Here is a 20,234-nt window from a genome sequence, read left to right on the forward strand (position 1 = left end):
AAAACGATTGTCAACACATACTCTGACAGCTACTTCCATTGTAACAATGTTATAATTTAAACCATTGGTTTGCTTTCATTTCTACAGGTAGAAAAGCTGTCAAATGGAGTCTGTAAGCAGAGGATGGTGCTTTATTTTATAAGTCGTGTGAACCTTGTGACTAACATTATTAAATACTTCACTTCAGCGTCTCTGGGCAATGGATGTCTGCACATGCACTTTTACAGGCTGTTTCCTCAACACTCTTACTGATGACCAACACTCCTGGTTTCATCTTCCATCCTGGAGTAAGGCTCTCTCACTTTCTTCAGTACTGTCATTTTTTATTCATATTTATATATGACAGGTGATGAAACACAGCTCTCTAGTGATTAAGACATCGCTCTTTGTGTGTTTCTTCTCGCCTTTCTGTTGTATCACCATCGTATGCATATTTTATGATATTACAACTCAGTTTCTGAATGCCCTTCTAAGTAAATGTATTTTAAACTTTTATAAACTTGTTCTTTCTTCACCTACTGGTGGGTTTTAAGTAAATCCTCAAACAAGTTCAGAGGAAGAACTTGGCTCTCACTAGGACAACATTGATGATTACATATAAATACTGAATTGATATAATCTTCAGGAACAGATAATCAAAATAATCAGTTACACTTACAGTTGGACGTATTTGTCTTGATTAGCCATTTTTTAAATTCACTTGTGGGATGTGGGCATTGCTGGCTGGCCAGCATTTATTGGCAATCCCTAGTTGCCCTTGAAAAGGTGGCGAGCTATCTTCTTGACTTGCTGCAGTCCAAGTGCCTAGGTTGACCCACAATCTTCTTAGCAAAGGAATTTCAGGATTTTGACCCAGTAACAGTGAAGGAACAGCAATACATTTCCAAATTTAAGATTGTGAGTAGCTTGGAGGGGGATTTGTTTGTGGTGTTCCCATGTATCTGCTGCCCTTGTCCTTCTAGATGGAAGTGGTCGCGGATTTGGAAGATGCTTCTATTTGGTGAATTTCTGCAGTACAACTTGTAGATAATGCACACTGCTGTTACTGAGAGATGGTGGTAGAAGGAATGGATGCTTGTCAAATGTGCTGCCAATCAAGCAGCTGCTTTGTCCTGGATGGTGTCAAGCTTCTTGAGTGTTGTTGGATATTCAACCATCCAGGCAAGTGGGGAATATTCCATCACACTCCTGACTGTGTCTTGTAAATGATGGACAGGCTTTCAGGAGTCAGAAGGTGAGTTATTCAAAGCAGTATTCCTAGCATCTGACTTGCTTTTATAGCCTTTATGGGTTTATGGGTTAAGTCCAGTTGAGTTTCTGGTCAGCAGTACCCCAGGATTTTAATAGTAGTATTATCAGTGATGATAACACCATTGAATGTCACGGTGTGGTGCTTAGATTGTCTGTTATTGAAGATGGTCATTGCCTGGCATTTGTGTAGTGCAAATGTTGCTTGCCACTTGTTAGCCCAAGCCTGTATTTTGTCCAGATCTTGTTGTATATGACTAAGGACTGCTTCAACCTACAGAGTGCCAAATATTGTGCAATCATCAGTGAACATCCCCACCTCTGACCTAATGATGGTGGAAAGGTCAACGATAAAGCAACTGATCAGGCCTAGGACATTACCCTGAGGAACTCCTGCAGAAATGTCTTGGAGCTGAAATGATTGACATCCAACAACCGTAACCATCTTCCTATGTGCCAGGTAGGACTCCAGCCAGTGGAGAGGTTGTCTCTGATACACACTGATTCAAGTTTTGCAAGGGCTCCTTAATGTCACACTCAGATGAATGTGACCTTGATGTCAAGGCCTGTCCCTTTCACCTCACCTCTGGAATTCAGCTCTTCTGTCTACATTTGAACTAATGCTATAATGAGGTCAGGAATTGAATGATCCTAGCAGGATTCAGTCAGAGCAGGTTATTACACAGCAAATGCTGCTTGAGGGCATTATTGATGACTTCTTACATTATTTGACTGATGATTGAGAGTAAACTGATGGGGCCGTAATTGGCTTCACAATATATCAGTGAGGCTCAATACTCAAAACCAACAGGCAAATGACTAGCACAGACCAGATTCTGATGAAGCATAATTTAATTGCTGATGTATTTGTGAGATCAACTCGAGCAGAAAAATCAAGATGTACTATCAGGGCACTTTCTGTATGTTGGGTTTTTTAGTCATCCATTGGTACAGTGTTCAGATAATTCAGTGCACTTAAACATCAAGAAGTCGAAATTTTACAGGGGAGATTGTTGCTACTATCTGACCAACAAACTCAATTCTATGTTGAGTGACTGCGCAATGCCAATAAGTGGCACAACATACAAGTCTGGAACAGAATCCATCTTACTCTCCAAAGCTTATCTGACAGCAATCGTATGTGAATCATTTACTCACCATATTTATGCTGGCTCTTTATTAGAGCATTCAAATATGAATGCCACAATCATTTTTCACAATATAACCCTGTGTCTTCTTCCCTCTCATATGTTTACAGCTTTACTTCCCCCTGAAACAAAGCAATTATCTCTAACCGATCTATCTCCTGAAATTAAGTTTACAGTGCTTGCTCACCCCAATGTTTTCTGTCCCTTCCCTTACTCAACTAAGAACAGTCATGACCTCTTGGCATTTGTTTGCCTAGATAAGAACCAATTCATTTCAGAATAAATCAATGTCAATTGAAAATGTCTACTTTGAAGATTTGATGTTTTGTTGACAGACATACAAAAGGATAAGATTAATTAGGAGGTGCAACACAGGAGACAATGAAAGGAGAAGTACATTCTAAAAACAATGGTATGAATTTTACAGAAACCAAGATTACACATTGTTTTCCAGGGTGTTCAATCAATTTCAATGCATTTGCAAATCTCCATTCAACACTTTAATAGATGGTTTAATCTTGTAAAGATCTGACAGTGAAATAATTTAAGGAGTCATCACTAATGCCCTCAAGCAGCATTTGCTTTGTAATAACCTGCTCAGACTGAATCCTGCTAGAATATTGCAATTCCTGACCTCATTATAGCATTGGTTCAAATGTGGACAGAATAGCTAAATTCCAGAGGTGAGGTGAAAGGGACAGTCCTTGACATCAAGGTCACATTCATCTAAGTTTGGCATTAAAGAACCCTTGCAAAACTTGAATATGGCTAAAACATTCTTAGAGATAAACAGATTGTATACCGTCTAAGACACTTTGTCTTTCCCAGCCGGAGGATGAGGAAGAGCCCATGCTGGTTGGTGAAGCTGGAATTTCCTCTTTTTCTGTAAAAAGCAGAAACATATCTTGTACTTGCAGTTTTGTTTCATTCAATAGATACTTACTTTTGTAATTTGCTCTACATCATGCCTACCAAAAAAATTCTTGCAAGTTTTAGAAACTACTGGAATTAAAAATCCTTATATGCTAAAAATATAAGATTCCAAATTAAATCAACTTTTGCATCTTGCTACTCCTCAACAAATATCAAATATTAGTCAAGCACATATCACAGGAAAATCCTTGACTGGAAGTCTAATAGAACTGATTTGGGTATCCTCTGAGCATGCTGCTGAATTTAGCTTTCACTTATAAATATTAGCACTTTACATTATTCTGTCTCCTTCATTGGCATTGTTGCTAAACTCATGATGACTATTTACCATCCGATAGAATTTATGGGATCTGATATAAAATCATTAAGTCACTATTCCTCATAAAGGCCAAGTTGGAGGGGAAACCTCTATCCCACTTTTACATTTTATAATAATATTGACTAAAGGAGACAGTAATTATTAGGGCAAGATTACTTTACTGTTTGGATACTGACTCTTGTACAGATCTGATAACGTTTATTATCAGGAAGCAAACTGACATATCTTAGTCACTTCAGCCCGCATTCTTGTGCTGCTATTATAAAATCTACAACAGAATGAAGAAAGTATTTATGACCTGAAAAGTACAGCAGTCTTCGTAAATTAATATCTGTTGATGGATAAGGAACAAAACAATGTGTTGCAATGAATGAATAAAAAAGACTTGCACTTAGACATGCATCTAGATCATGACAAAATGCTTATGAATCATTTCTTGAAGTGTAGTGACAGTTATCAGCTAACAACTGTAGCAGACAAATTGTGCTCTGGACAGTGTGAGAAGTGAACGATTCACAGAAATGGGCAAGATTTTTCAGAGTGTCAGGCACACTCAGTTTGTCGCTGCGCTACTTTTTGACATTAAAAAGAGCTCCACATTACTGACAGAAGATTCTGATCAGGGATCCTTCAGAAGTGTACTTAAATCTAAGTGCAGAGGAGGCCAAACCATGCTTCCTTTCTCATCGCAGTCAGTTGTCTATTCTGTGACTTAAATGTCCAGAATCACCAACAGCCACTTTGACAGCCCCTGCAAATTGGGTAAGTATGCAAAGTAAGCATGATGTCAGGATGTCGGGATGGGTCAAGTTCCAGGTGAGAAGGGTCCAGGTGAGTAAGAAATAGCATGCCAGCTAAGCAGCATACCAGGTAGGCAGAGTGCCACGATGCAAGGTGAAAAAGGGAGCCAGTTAAGGGGTGGTGTGTCACAGTGGACAAGGGACATAAGTCTGGTGGTAGAGTGAGTATTGGGTCAAAGGAGGTGTGATTGAGTGGGAGCACGGCAATTTGGGGGAGGGTCAGTTCAAATAATTACCAAGGAGTTAGACTGGTTTTTAATTGCCTAGCTTTTCCAGGATAGCTCTCATTCAACTGCAGTAGAACCCTCAAAATTTTAATGGGTGCCTCTGGAGGATTACAGGAACACTGGAACTGCCCATCAGAACTGCCTTCAATTTCCTGATAACTTCCTTGGACCCTGCAATGTTAGAGGTTTTACAGAATCCTGAAAACCAACTGTGCCACAGATATGACTGTATGGCCATTGGAAAATACAAGCCCCTGTATCTGAACTCATTTTCTGGTATCATCTCTAACTGTTTGTGGTCAATGCTGGAGCTGCTTACTAGATTCATACATACCTCACACCATTAGGGGAACTTGAAACAAACATACCCTTAAAGGAAGCAACAGGTTAATGAAAAGGGAAATAAAGGCAAAACCACCTCTACAAATTCTGCATGGGTGCAAATGAAGGGGAACACTTGGATAGGTTGGCAAAAGCAGAACCAAAAATATAAAGCATAGCAGTAAGAAACTCTTTCTGTACTTTACCAACTTGAACAGAATTTGATTTGAGTTATAAAGAATAGCTGATAGGATTATTTACCCATAGCAATAATAGTACCTGTTGATATGAGCAAATCATCCAAGTCCTCAGAATCTTGGCTTGAGTGCCTTCGGCCCAATCCAACAGAATAACTTCTCTGCCGCTTGGTTCCTGAGCAAAAGCCTCGAGTTTGGTTGAATTTACTTCCTTGATAAAACCAAGAGAGATTTGTGTGATCTGTAGTGCACAGGAATGCAGCTCCATGTAGATATTCTACTGTTATGGTATAGTCCTAGCAGAAGCATTGTTACTAGAAAATTACTTGGTCACAGGGAAGTGCTTGTGAATATACATCTCTAACCTTGAGCATAAGCTTGAACTATAAAATCCATTGGGAAAACATGCACAATTTTGAAGATCATTTGTGGTTGGATTTGCTGACAGTCTTGTAAGTGACTGCCTCTATTGCTATTACTTTATTTTCCTCTTCTGTCTTTAAAGGTCTGCCTAATGGCTCAGGATACATTCATTGCAAACACTTTGAAGTGCTCTGGGACACTTTATTATACCAAAAATTGTTAAATGGTATCTGCCTTGGTGCTGACGGCACTTCAAGCCAACATTTATCTTTCAACTGATAGTAGTAATCATACAATCATTCATCTATTGTTTTAATTTTTGTGATTCTGTTGTTCCCAAATTGGTAACCAAATTACCTAGATTACAATAGTGGTAATTTAAAGCTATTTAATTGGCTGTAAAGCACTTTTTAACATCTTGAGGTTATGAAAGGCATTATATAATTGCAAGCTCTTTATTTCCATAGATACAAATTTTTGTCACTTGACAATAAAAAAATTGGAATATTAACAACTTTACATCAGTAGGTATTGACTTTCTGTAGATGTAAATGGATAAATTAATAAACTATAATCATTTTTTTGTGAGCTCAAAAGTTACATTCAATCTTCACTGTCTCATGGGATTGAATGTGTTTTAAGAAGTAACATCTTCCAAGAAAATGCACTAGTCAAAAAATATTTTATTGCCACAAAAAGAACAACGTGAATTGCATTAAGTTTCATTTGAGTTGTAATGGTGGTTGCAATGATGGACAACTGATCTTTTTTTCTTAACAAAGAGGTTTGCCAAAAAAGACATTGGTACATCAATAACATCATTATTACTGCTTCATCCTCTCATTCGTAATTGGAAAAATTAAACAATTTTGCTTCCAATTTCCATTTTTTTATCTTAACCCAGTTCATCTCTATCTCTTTCCTTCCTTTGACTTATTTGTTTTCATTTCTGGGGATAGACTGGCCACCAATGTCCACTACAAACCCACCAACTTCCTGTTACCTGACTACACATCGTCATACACTGCTTCCTTCAGGGACTCTGTTCTATTCTTCCCATTTCTCCATCATGGTAACATCTGATTTAATGATGCCACCTTCCACAGCAGTGCCTCTGATATGTCCTCCTGTTCTCTCAAGAGGACTCCCCCACAGTGGCTGACAGAGCCCTCAGCTGTCGGACCTATTTCCTGCAGCTCTCTCCTCAGCCTTTCCCCTCACTTCCAGAAAAAATAATAGGTTTCCTCTTGTTCACATTATCCACCCCAGCAGCCTCCACATTCTATTATCGTCCTTCACTATTTCTGCCACTTCCAACAGGATGCCATGACCAACACATCATCCCCACCCCCAAACCCCTCCCCACGCCCCCACCTTCTTTGTCAGCATTCCACAGGGACCATTTTCATCAATGATATCCTGCTCGACTCTTCCAACTGAATACTTACTCAATATCCTTCACATGCAATCATGGGCGCAGTATTTACCCTTTTACCTCCTCCTTCCATACTTTTCAAACCTCCAAATACATGTTCCAGGTGAAGAAGCGGCTCACATATACTTCTTTCAATGTAGTCTACCATATTTGCTATTCATAATACAGTCTCCTCTGCATGGTGAGACTAAACATAGACTGGGTGTTTGCTTTAAGGAACTCCACTCACACCTAAAGAATGACCTGACCTTCCAGTTGCATACCATTTCAATATACCATCTCACCCTCACATTTATATGTCCATCCTAGACCTGCAAAGTGCAAACAAACTGGAAGAGCAGCAACTCATTTTCTGCTCAGGCACTTTCCAACCTTCAGGACTCAATATTGAGTACAACTTCACAGCATGAACAATATCCTCCATTTTTATTACGCTGCTCTCCCACCCCCTCACCCTGTCTTGTGTCTTGTTTGTATGGGTTAGCTCTCAGCAACACTGACCTATTCACACCTACCATTAACACCTAATTTGCTTCTGTATCTCTCCTCCACTACCATTAGTACTCTCTTTCTATTTTGCTTTGAGCACCTTTAACATTCACTCCACTTTGCCCTTTGTCAACAACAATTATTTTCTAGTTTCCTTCAGTTCTGAAAGTCAGATTCAATCAAAATGTTCATTTTGTTTCTCTCCACAGATGATGCCAAAGCTGCTAAATTGCTATAGCACTTTCTGTGTTTTTTTAAATTCAGAGTCTCCAGTATCCACAATACTTTGCTTTTAAATGTATAACTGTTCTCTTTTGGATAATCTTTGCTATGATTGTGATGTATCTTTAACAGAATAAAACTTCTGTTAGAATGTGCTCCTAGTCCTAGCTTATCTTCAGTCATTTAAACACAGGAAGAAAACATCTCAACTTCTGTTGTAGAGATCTTGATCGTAAAACATTAATTCTGTTTCCTACTCTGCAAATGCTGCCTGATTTGCTGTGTATTTTCAGCATTTTCTGGTTTTACTGCTGAAGTGGATGGTAAGCTTTTGCTTCAGAGTTTTAAATCCTACCTTTTTGAGGACTGCAAAGCATTGTTGTCATGGACAATGACCACACAGATAACTGCAACATGAAAAACAATTGTATTCCAACTGGTTTTTAGGCTTAAAGAACATCATTTGTGCCTAGAGTGATAATTAGTGGAAAACATCATTAGAGATTTTGGAATACTGACTTCTACATTTTTTTTCCATTCACCTGATCACAATGCACCATTGGCTTTTGGAAAATTGGAGGACGAGAGGACATAAAAGTGCACATACAAGAGCTCTAAGCTGCCCTGCATACTTTGCCTCCCTGAAAAAATGGTGCAGAAGTTGAATGGTGAGCCAAATTCTCTGAACTATTGTCTGGTGTTATAATTCACAAAAAATTATTTTGGCATGTGAGCAACCAACACTTTAGGTGCAAGACTAGGGGACTTCAAAAGCGCTGGTACATTAACATTACCTGCGTTTCTCACTTCAACATACGATGGTAAAGATTTCTGTGTGACAGCATTTATCGGGATGATGGTTGTGTACTTGGACAGGCTATTACATGCTCTGCTTGTCTGAATGGTTTTCAGGCGGTATCTTCGAGATGATCCTCCAGAAAAGTAGACAACAAATTGTTTAGTTCAACTTTAAATCTGGTGCCTAATTTTAAGTCTATTATCCTATATAGTTCAGTTATTACCTTGCTTTAAATTGAAGTTTCTAGGAGATTCTAAAAGCAAAGTCGTTTTTAATAAGTAACTGTTCATATATAAAAAAACCCATGTCCCTGATTTATTTAAATTTCCAGGTTCAAAACACTGGAGCATTCAAGTATTTTACGAGTAAAAATAATTTTAGTTTGTGTTGACTGTAGATTAGATTACATACAGTGGGGAAATAGGTCCTTCGGCCCAACAAGTCCACACCGACCCGCCGAAGCGTAACCCACCCAGACCCATTCCCCTCTTAACCTAACACTACGGGCAATTTAGCATGGCCAATTCACCTAACCTGCACACTTTTGGACTGTGGGAGAAAACCGGAGCACCCGGAGGAAACCTATGCAGACACGGGGAGAATGTGCAAACTCCACACAGACAGTCGTCTGAGGCGGGAAATGAACCCGGGTCTCTGGCGCTGTGAGACAGCAGTGCTAACCACTGTGCCACCGTGCCGCCCACTAAGTACGCCCACCGTACTTTTTTTGTTTTCCAGGCTTCATTGTAGAAGATCACTTGGGTCCAGTAGATTGAGGAAGATTAGTCAGGAGTATCACATTTCTATTACAAAGGTGGCCCACTCTTTCACCAACTAATGTCAAACCAAACTTTATTTAAGAATGTCAGAAAATAGAGATGGCAGACCCCTCAGAGCTATTCACAACAGAATATTTAGTTTCTAGCAAGCATTAGAGCATTAACTATTTTTGTTGAGAGTTTGCACTCTGTATCCATTACTCTATAGGGGAAAGAAGTTTTCATCATTTATCCTTGACTTAGATCTTTCAAGGTGATCATTAATTATTAAAATTGTGGAGTCTAACACAATCATTTTCAAGAAATGAATTTACCATATTCAATTTCACTCTCTTTCTCAGCCATATTTTCAAAGTCTCTGATAACTGATTGTGCAGTCAGCTGATGGAGGATCTCATCCCATGGATTTTCAGTAAGTTGTGTTGATTCCTGTTCTGACGGTGCATGGTAGAGGGAGGAAAGGTTAGCTGTTACCTCCCAGGTGACTGACTTCCCACAGATCAAGCCATGAATCACTGATTTACACTGCATTATGGGCACATCATTCACTTCACTTAAACCCGGATCCTCCGAGGCCACTGGGGAAAAAAGATTCTCAGGATCAAAGAAAGTGTCCCAGTCGGGAGTGGGCATTTGAAACAGCAGGTTGTCTGTAGAATAAGATAATCAGAAACAAGCTTAGACATCAAAAGTCATTTTATTAATTTAAATCAAATTAAACTTTTTTGATGCATTGAAATTTAGTGCTAACTTTATGATTGTACTAGGCACTCCTGTTGCTGGATGAGGTTATTACAATGTGTCATAGTCTCCTGCTAATTTTATGAATGGTGTTTCCTGTTTTTGCTTTTCCCTTCTCTTTATTCTGTCACAAAGGGAGATTTCGCAGGGTTGGGCAGTGCTGCAGGCTGGTATTTAGATGTCTCTCATGGCATTTTTAATTGATATCACATGGATCTATGTTGTCCTCAATAGGTGTATTTCTTCACACATATACTTATAGGAATCACCGGATACCAAGAAGAAATAACAGAAGGCTTGACTGAATTTTTTTCTGTTCTCAAACCCAACTCAGAGTAATTTCATGCAGTGCTGCATGTACCTAAATTCATTCAGGAATTTAATCTGGAGACACCTGATCTTAAGAATCCATGTAACAGGTAATTATGCCAGACAGAGCCCATAATCAAAATATTCATTAAGTTGTTTATTTAGCATTTTCATCCAACTGGTTTTTCAAGTAGTTGTGTGAGAAGTGAGATTTTGGCAGAACTTGCTAAATCTTCAAGATGTGGAGGAGCCAATGTTGTACTGGGGAAGACAAAGTTCAAAATCACACAACACCAGGTTATAGTTCAACAGGTTTAGTTGGAAGCACTAGCTTTCAGAGCACTGCTCCTTCACCAGCATCACCTGATGAAGGAGCAGCCATCCGGAAACAAGGGTTTCCAAATAAACCTGTTGGACTATAACCTGGTGTTATGTGATTTTTAACTAAGTCTTCAAAGCAACACTAAGGTTAACTCGGCATTTGAATGAGTCAATCAGATGACCAGATGTTTCATTTAAAAGACTGATTATCTGTGATCACTTACTGGAATCATTGAGGTTCCGCATGGAGAAACCATCAGCTTGAAATTGTTGGGATTCACAACCAATGTCATTCATTCTTCCCCCGACTGACCAATTTACAATTTGGTCTGTGGAAACCTTCTCCAAGGCCTTGCGTAGATGACACATATCCAGCTGACCATTTGGTGAAGAGAAACTCCGGCCAGACAAGGCTGCTTGTGCTATCAGTTTTCTTTTCCTTCTTGCTTCATCTGAAGAATGGTCAATGCCTACTGCGTCCTGAAATGAAGGAGAGAATTTTTCTCACTGTAGTAGCTAAATGTATCAAGCAAATGGATTGATTTGTTTCTCTAAGTAGCATATGATATAACTGAACTTTGAGATATTATTTCCACAGGTAACCTATTACAGAGTATGGTGCAAGAAATGGATTTAGATAGATGTTCTGAAGACTTTGTAAATATGGGCAGAAACTTTCTTCAGGATGTTAAATGAATTGGGTAGAAGTCATATTTGAGCACTTTGTCCATGGTCCATGGAAGGACTAAAGAAGGAGGCAACTTTTTCTTGTCACTTACATCCTTAGCATCTCATTCTTTGTGACAGTTCTAATTTTTTGACTCCTACAAAACCTCCTAAATAGAAACTTGAAATTATGTTTTTACATGAGAGTAAATCAGAACAGCTAGAATCCTTTAGTTCCCTTCATCAATAGTTGGCTGTGGAATTTCTCCTTCCTTTCTTCAACCATGTTGAGAAGATTGGGAAACACAGAAAGTTTTTAAAAATCCAGAATCTCGATGTTGTTATCTTCCCCTCAAGCCTTAACCTCCTCTCAAGCCTCAATTGGCTGATTGGGCCATGTTCGAACAGTCCGCAGGTACCTTGGACGAGTACACCACCACCGTCGCAGACTTTATCAGCAAGTGTGTGAAGGACTACATACTGAGGAAGTCAATCCGGGTGTTCCCCAACAGGAAACCCTGGATGAATCAGGACTACAGAAACTGCTAAAAACCAGGCTTGAGGGTTTCAGATCAGGAGACCCACTCAAAAATAAAGAATCCAAGTATGACCTTCGCAGAGCCATTAAGACAGCCAAGGACCAATACCGATCCAAACTACAGACCCAGACAGACACCCGGCAACTTTGGCATGGACTGAATGACATCACAGGTTCTAAAACGATGACATATCCCTCCCAGATTATCTCAAAGCTTTCTATGCTCGCTTTGAGCAGCATTTTGGCAGAGAGGTAACACCTATTCCAACAAGTCCTGATGAACCTATCCCAACATCAGAGATCAAATCAGTTTTCCATCGTGTGAATCCAAGGAAAGTGGTGGGACCAGACGGAGTACCAGGCCATTCTCTCAGAGTATGTGCAGACCAACTGGCAGAAGTCTTCTCAGACATCTTCAACCTCTCCCTCCAGCAGGCCACTGTCCCTGTCTGTATCAAGAGGGCCAACATCATCCCTGTGCTTAAGAAGACTCATGAAGCATGTCTCAATGACTACCGCCCAGTGGCCCTAACTTCAGTGGTCATGAAGTGCTTTGAAAGGCTGGTCATGGCATTAGTCAACTCCAGCCTCCCCACTACTCTTGACCCACTCCAATTTGCCTATCGGACCAACAGATCCATGTCAGATGCCATATCACTTGCCCTTCACTCCTCCCTATAACATCTTGACACCAAGAACAACTACATAAGAATCCTACTCATTGACTACAGTTCAGCCTTCAACACTATTATCCACTCAACACTGATTACAAAGCTTAATGAGTTCGGACTAAGCCCCACTCTCTGCAACTGGACTCTCAGTTTCCTAACCCACAGGCCCAATCAGTGAAGATTGGGGACAATATTTCGTCGTCACTAACACGCAACACTGGAGCCCCCCAGTGATGTGTACTCAGCCCCCCACTGTACTCACTGTATACCCATGACTGTGTTGCCAAATACCAGACAATGCTATTTACAAGGTCGCTGATGACACCATAGTCGGTGGAATCTTAGATGGTGATGAAACAGACTGCAGACAGGGGGTGGAAGACCTGGCAAAATGGTACACTGAGAACAACCTGGGCTCTCAATGCCAGCAAAACCAAGGAACTCATTACTGACTTTTGACGGGATGTTACTCATGCTCCCCTACACATTGACAGCACAGAGATGGAACGAGTGGAATATGTCAAGCTCCTGGGAGTGGTCATCCACAGCAAGCTTTCTTGGGCCTCTTCATATAGATGCACTGGTTACAAAGGCCCAACAACATCTCTTCTTCCTCAGGGAGCTGAGGAAATTTGGCATGACGGCGAATACCCTTGCCAACTTGTATAGGTGCGCCATTGAGAGCATTCTGTCTGGATGTATCACGACCTGGTATGGCAACTGTACTATTCAAGATCAGAGATGGTTACAGAGAGTGGTGAACTCGGCCCGGACAATCACAAAGGCCAACCTCCCAACTATAGAATCCATCCACCAGGCCCGCTGTCAAGGAAAGGCCGCCAGCATTCTTAAAGATCCATTCCACCCTGGCAATGTTTTTCTACAACCTCTACCATTGGGGAGAAGGTACAGAAGCCTGAACACACGCACCAGCTGGTTTTGCAACAGTTTCTACTCTACCATTGTTAGAATACAGAATGGAACCACAAACGCTTAACAGTCGCCTGTACTTGTGTTTTTGTTTTTGCAGCTGTTTACCTATTATTTACTATCTATGCTACTTAACTATGTGATCTGCTTGTATTGCTCGCAAGTCAAAGCTTTTCACTGTCCCTCGGTACATGTGACAAGAAAATCAATTCAATTCAATTCAATGCAATTCCAGTGATGACTTTAGAATCTTGTTATAATATGGTGACTATAATATTTCCATACATTTTAAAATTTTCCATACATTTTCCAGATGCCTCTTTAATATCTGTACTGGCCTTATTTCTACTTGGCTTCCAATTCTTCTCATATTCCTGAGAAACTAGATGGAGCAAATTCCCAACACATAGGTTCGAGCGAGTGACTTGTATCCCTGGTGGCTGCAGCTTGCCAGTTACTTGTCCCAGTAATCATCCAACTCTGTCTTCAGCACAGTGTTCCTGCATGTTCCACAGCCACTTTTGTCCTTGATTCTTCATCCATGTCAGTCAGCATCAGTAAAACACCAGCCTCAGCACATCATCACCCATTGAGACCAACTCTCACACTACCTCAACTCTTACAATACTTTACTTTGGAACTTAGCAAACCTTACAACTTGGTGAAAACAATGACTGCAGATGCTGGAAACCAGATTCTGGATTAGTGATCCTCTTGCAAGGATGCCCGACTTGAAGAAGTTTTCCTCCTCTCTCTACAAGAATCTCAGGGAGTCCCTCTCCCACAGCAACTCCCAGGTCATTTATCACCTTCATCCCCCCCCCCCCACTCACCCATTGTACTCTATGCTATTTTCTCCCCACCCCCACCCTCCTCTAGCTTATCTCTCCACCCTTCAGGCTCTCTGCTTTTATTCCTGATGAAGGGCTTTTGCCCGAAACAACGATTTTACTGCTTCTCAGATGCTGCCTGAACTGCTTTGCTCTTCCAGCACCACTAATCCAAAACCTTACAACTTGCAGAACCAGGTTATTTGCATGCAGCAACACACACAAATCTTATGTATCTACTCAGGATGGCTCCGCCTGATTTCTTAGTGCTTACTCATTTTATATTCACTTGCAGGTTGCCAGTCTCTGGATACTTCGTCTTGTTTTCTTAGCTCACACTGACTTCAGCACTGACTTGTGGAGTGTCAGACTCTGTCTGGGTCACACTGCCTTTTAGTAGACAATGTCTTCAGTGATCAGTTCCAGGCTGTCAGTCTCCATGATTTCCAATTCTTATAGCACGGAGGAACAGGCAGGCAGCTTGGCATTGTGAGGAACAATGAACAATCAAGGGGCAGACACGCCACTGGATGGCTCTGTGCTATACAATGTCACACTTGCAGGATGTGTTATCACCTTAGACAGGAAACACTCTCCATGTACTTCAATCAAATGGCCACTATGGAAGTTACTTTGGCAGTTATGTAGTTAACTTAGTCTTGCAAATTATGCCCGGGGTCTTTTACAGGGCTCCAGTAACAGATAATGATGGTGCATTGTGATAGGTTAGTTAAATCCATGGGAGATGAGCTAATGCTGAAGATGATGGTGTTGTAATGTTAAAAAACACACAACACCAGGTTATAGTCCAACGGGTTTAATTGCCGCTCCTTCATCAGGTGGTAGTTGTAATGTGACAGGTTAAGTGTGATGGAAGGAACCAGTGTGGCAGACGATGATTAGTTTAGAAAAATAAAGCAAGCCAGCATGATTGGTTATGCTAATGTTATTCGATAAGCAGGAGACCAACAAATTGTATAAACTAGAGGAGAACAAAGAAATTATGGGGAGCCAGGGAAAGGCATTTTACTGGCTCTCACAGCCTTGATTTTGCAAGATTAAAGTTTAATTTTGTGAAGAATTTTCTGTGTCTCCTGGTAATCTTTTATAGAACGTGGAGTGATTCTTCCACAACATCACGTGTGCAAGTCAAAGGGAAGTAGTCCTTAGTGGGGTCAAGGGCGTCATCCAATTCCAGTCCAGGAGGGTTGGTCATGATCAGAATAGTATTTTGTCCTCTCAGAGTCCAGGGGAAGTATCCTTACTATCCGGGTATGTGCCATGGTCAGTCCTGCAGGTCAAGTACAACCAATCTAAGGATTGCAGGTAGATCAGTTAGGGGGCTGTTGAGACACGAGATAGTCAGGCCATCCCACCTTGAGCTTTGACAAAGGGTCAGTTAGACTCGAAACGTCAGCTCTTTTCTCTCCTTACAGATGCTGCCAGACCTGCTGAGATTTTCCAGCATTTTCTCTTTTGGATCCTACCAAGTCAATTTGGTTGAAGGCATCAAGGAACTTTCCAAGAGCAGACAATGAAGTCCTGAGGATAGGGTTCACTGCAGCATGGGACTGGGAGCTCTGGGGGGTGGTGGGGATGTGGGGGTGGACTGGGTGAAGACAGAGCATCTATCACGTCCACAGCATACTGACCTCTATATGAGGAGGGTGGAGTATCATCAAGAACATGGGAATTGCAAATTCATGACCTTTTGGAGTAACACAGATACATTCACTATATTATGAAGAGGCTCACAGCAGATGGAGAGAGGTTGAAAGTTCACAGTGAGACCAGCAAAGAAGGGAAAATGAAGGATGGGGTGGAAAAGTCTTGTGTAATACGCACAGCCTGAAAATCATTCATAAAAATGCATAGTTGGAATCTTGCCAGGTCTGTAGCAATGGATTGTAGATCTGTGTATGTATCTAACAAAGTGTGGGGCTCCATGGTGATTGTCATCCTCTCCATAGAGACAGCCAGATGCTACATGCCAAAGACAGCACAGCATTGACAATTTTGGTGGACTCCTGCCGAATGTTCCTGTGCCTGTCTGTGTATTTTTATAAAGACATTAATGGCTGTGAAAGTGGGGTTATCATGGGGAATTTTAATCTACATGTTGTTCGGTCAAACCAGCTCAGTCAGGGTAGCCTCCAGGTGGAGTTTGTTGAGAGTATCAATGATAGTTTTCTTGAACAGTATGTAATGGAACCGACGAGGGAGCAAGCTATCCTCGATCTGGTCCTGTGTAATGGTGCAGGAATAGTTAATGACCTCATAGTTAGGGATCTATCTGGAAACAACAATCACAGTATGGTTGAATTTAGAACACAAATGGAGAGGGTGAAGATAAAATCCAATACCAGGGTCTTGTGCTTAAACAAGGGAGTCTACAATAGGATGAGGGAGGACTTGGCTAAAGTAGATTGGAAACAAAGATTTTATGATGGGACAGTTGACAAGCAGTGGAGGACTTTCAAAGCAACTTTTCAAAGTGCTCAGCAAAAGTATATTCCAGTGAAAAGGGAGGACTGTAAGAAAAGAGGGAATCTGCCATGGGTGTCTAAGGAAATTGAAAGACAAAGCATACGAAGTGGCCGAAAATAGCATGAAACGAGAAGATTGGGAAAACTTTAAAGGTCAACAGAAAGCCAGAAAAAGAGCTGTAAGGAAAAGTAAGATAGAACATGAGAAAAACTAACACAGACTATAAAGATAGATAGCAAAAGTTTCTATCAATATATAAAATGAAAAAGAGTGGTTAAAATAAACGTTGGTCCTTTAGAGGATGAGAAGGGGGATTTATTAATGGGATATGAGGAAATGGCCGAGGCATTGAACAGGTATTTTGTGTTGATCTTCACTGTGAAGGACACTAATAACATGCCAGTAATTGACAAAGAGATGAAGGTAGGTGAGGACCTGGAGATAATCCTTGTTACAGAAGCTGTGGTGTTTGGCAAACTAATGGAGCTAAGGATAGACATGTGTTCTGGCCTTGATGGAAGACATCCCAGGATACGAAAAGAGATGGCGGGAGAAATAGCAAGTGGACTGGTGTTAATTTTTCAAGGTTCACTGGACTCTGGGGCAGTCCCAGCAGACTGGAAAACAGCAAATGTGACACCACTGTTTAAAAATGGAGGTAGACAAAAGATGTGAATTAGAGTGGTGCTGGAAAAGCACAGATGGTCAGGCATCCTGCTCCTCGGATGTTGCCTGACCAGCTGTGCTTTTCCAGCACCACTCTAATCTAGACTCTGATCTCCAGCATCTGCAGTCCTCACTTTCGCCTAAAAGATGGGGAATTATAGACCGGTTAGCTTAACCTATGTAGTGGAGAAGATTAGATTAGATTCCTTACAGCATGGAAACAGGCCCTTCGGCCTAACAAGTCCACACCGACCCTCTGAAGAGCAACCCACCCAGACCTATTTCCCTACATTTACCCCTTCACCTAACACTATGGGCAATTTAGCATGGCCTGCACATCTTTGGACTGTGGGAGGAAACCAGAGCAAACCCACACAGACACGGGGAGAATGTGCAAACTCCTGGTGGGGTGCCTCAGGGATCAGTGTTGGGACTGCAATTATTCACAATTTATACAGATGATTTGGATTTGGGACTACGTAGCGTGCCAAGGTTTGCAGGTGACACTAAGATGAGTAGCACAGCAAAGTGTGCAGAGGATTATGAAACTTTGCAGAGGAACATAGATACTTTAAGTGAGTGGGAAAAGGTCGAGCAGATGGAAAATCATGTTAATAAATGTGAAGTCATCCATTTTGGTAGGGATAACAGTAAAAAGGATTATTACTTGTAAAACGGTAAAAAGTTGCAGCATGCTGCTGTGCAGAGGGACCTGGGTGTCCTTGTGCATGAATTACAGATGGTTGGTCTGTAGCTGCAACAGGTAATTAAGAAGGCAAATGGAATTTTGTCCTTCATAGCTAAAGGTATTGAGTTGAAAGCAGGGAGGTTATGTTGCAGCTGTATAGGGTGCTGGTGAGCCATGCCTGAAGTACTGTGTGCAGTTTTGGTCTCCTTACTTGAGAAAGGATGTACTGGCACTGGAGGGGGTGCAGAGGAAGTTCACTAGATTGATTCTGGAGTTGAGGTGGGTGGCTTATGAGGAGAGACTGAGCAGACTGGGATTATATTAATTGGAATTCAGAAGAATGGGGGAGAGATCTTGTAGAAACATATAAAATCATGAAGGGAGTAGATAAGAGAAGTGGAGAGGATGTTTCCACTGGCAGGTGAAACTAGGACAAAAGGGCATAGCCTCAAGATTAGAGGGAGCAGACTTAGGGCTGAATTGAGAAAGAACTTCTTCACCCAAAGGCTTGTGCATCTATGGAATTCCCTGCCCAATGAAGTAGCTGACACTAATTCAGTAAATGTTTTAAAGCTAAGGTAGATTTTTTTTGAACAATAAATGAATTGAGGGATATGGTGAGAGCAGAGGTAAGCGGAGCTGAGTCTAAAAAAAGATCAGCCATGGTCTTGTTGAATGGTGGAGCAGGCTCGAAGGGCCAGACGGCCTACTCATGCTCCTAGTACCTATGTTCTTATGTTATTCTCTGTCTGAGGTTGAAAACATATGCTTAGTTTCTGGCAGTCCTCTGGGTGTCAGAGACTTTTGCTGCTTCTTCCTCCACCATCCGTGGAGACAATTCAATGATGCCTTCACCAGATTGTGCTCCTGAGTCTAACTTGGAAAGAATGCCCATTGAGTTGAAGGCTCTGGGCTAGTGGAGGGTGCAGGTGAAAGCCTTGTTAGTGCATTCTCTCAGGTGGTGGTAGAGTTGAGGATCTCCAGCACTGGCTTATTCTTAGAGGAGGCTTTTTGTCACACAGTATATGAGAGGGAATTAGATATCTAACAAAAAGGAAGGCTTATGCAGATTAAGAATGAATTGGCATTGGTGGTAATAAGAGAGAGAAGGGCAGTATAGCACAATGAAGCTGGAGGGTTGCAATGCCATTGAGGGCTCCCGGTCCATAGTTGAACAGTTGTGCTCTTCTCCAGCTCATTCTAATATTTTCTCCTCATAAGGTGTGAAGTGCCTAATGTCCACCACTGCCACAAAGAGAGGGGTTGAGCATGATGGAAATAAATGGAAGAGCAGTTGATGATGACACAGAAATAGGAGAAGTGGTGAGATCTCCCCAGGGAGTTAGTAGGAAGTATGGCAGGAAGGGTTAGTAGTTTGGGAGGTAGCAGAGAGAAGATGGTGACATTACTCATGTCGAGTATTGAAAATCATTGGCCATTCTCCAGCTCTTCTGACTCAAGCAGCAGTACTGACCCAGGCTGCTATTTGGGTCCAGTTTGCTTTGGTCTGATGGTGTAGTGTCCTGTGGTAGTCACTTGTCCTCATCCACCAGCACCTTCAAGTCCCTGTCCATGAAGCAGGATGTGACCTTTCCTTTGTACGTGACAGTGGCCAAGTGCTGCAATGTGGGAGGCTGCACCTGGCTTGCAGCATCCGAGATAGTCTGCAGGTGGCGCTACCAGTAGGAACATGAGAATATCCCACAGTGATGAGAGCTCCTGCCATGTGGCTCCTTGAGAAGCCTGCAATTAAACTGAATGTATAACTAATGATGAGAAGAGCCAATTATTGTGTGAGAATAGTATCTCACTCCACAAAACACTTTAAATGAAAATAGGGAAATTTTGTCCATAATTTTATTTCGAAGCCCAGAAAATAAATCTTACCAGGCAGTCTTTTAACATGAACTTGGTCTTTCACAGACTCTGAACCATAACATTTGACCTTCATTTAATTGTAGCCCGATGTTTCCATATATGGAAAATAGTATTTTGCTTTGATTTTACCAATAGGAGATAGTGAACTGAAGGTAATGATGATCAATTAATCTTATCTCAAATTAATTCCACACTTCTTATCAGGTACTTCTCCAACTTCTATCTAAAA

The 20,234-nt window shown here is 41.2% G+C and overlaps 1 protein-coding gene across 6 annotated transcripts in view; it reads right to left on the reverse strand.

Annotated features, from left to right (window-relative positions):
• vwa5b2 (von Willebrand factor A domain containing 5B2) overlaps window positions 1-20,234 on the reverse strand; it is a 167,272-nt gene that overhangs the window by 14,166 nt on the left and 132,872 nt on the right. For 3 of the 6 annotated variants that reach the window (XM_043702442.2, XM_043702441.2, XM_087993474.1), the window contains exons 16-21: window positions 10,876-11,131; window positions 9,595-9,930; window positions 8,497-8,634; window positions 5,276-5,404; window positions 3,947-3,979; window positions 3,199-3,279 (exon numbers count right to left, since the gene is read on the reverse strand). In XM_043702442.2, coding sequence (XP_043558377.2) covers window positions 3,199-3,279; window positions 3,947-3,979; window positions 5,276-5,404; window positions 8,497-8,634; window positions 9,595-9,930; window positions 10,876-11,131 — 973 coding nt within the window. The remainder of the gene's footprint in view (window positions 1-3,198; window positions 3,280-3,946; window positions 3,980-5,275; window positions 5,405-8,496; window positions 8,635-9,594; window positions 9,931-10,875; window positions 11,132-20,234) is intronic. The other 3 variants (XM_043702443.2, XM_087993475.1, XM_043702439.2) reach the window with 1 other exon arrangement.

This window comes from Chiloscyllium plagiosum, unplaced genomic scaffold (assembly GCF_037043375.1).
Source record: "Chiloscyllium plagiosum isolate Xiang-an unplaced genomic scaffold, Cpla_swu_hap1 HiC_scaffold_13, whole genome shotgun sequence".
Lineage (NCBI taxonomy): Eukaryota > Metazoa > Chordata > Chondrichthyes > Orectolobiformes > Hemiscylliidae > Chiloscyllium > Chiloscyllium plagiosum.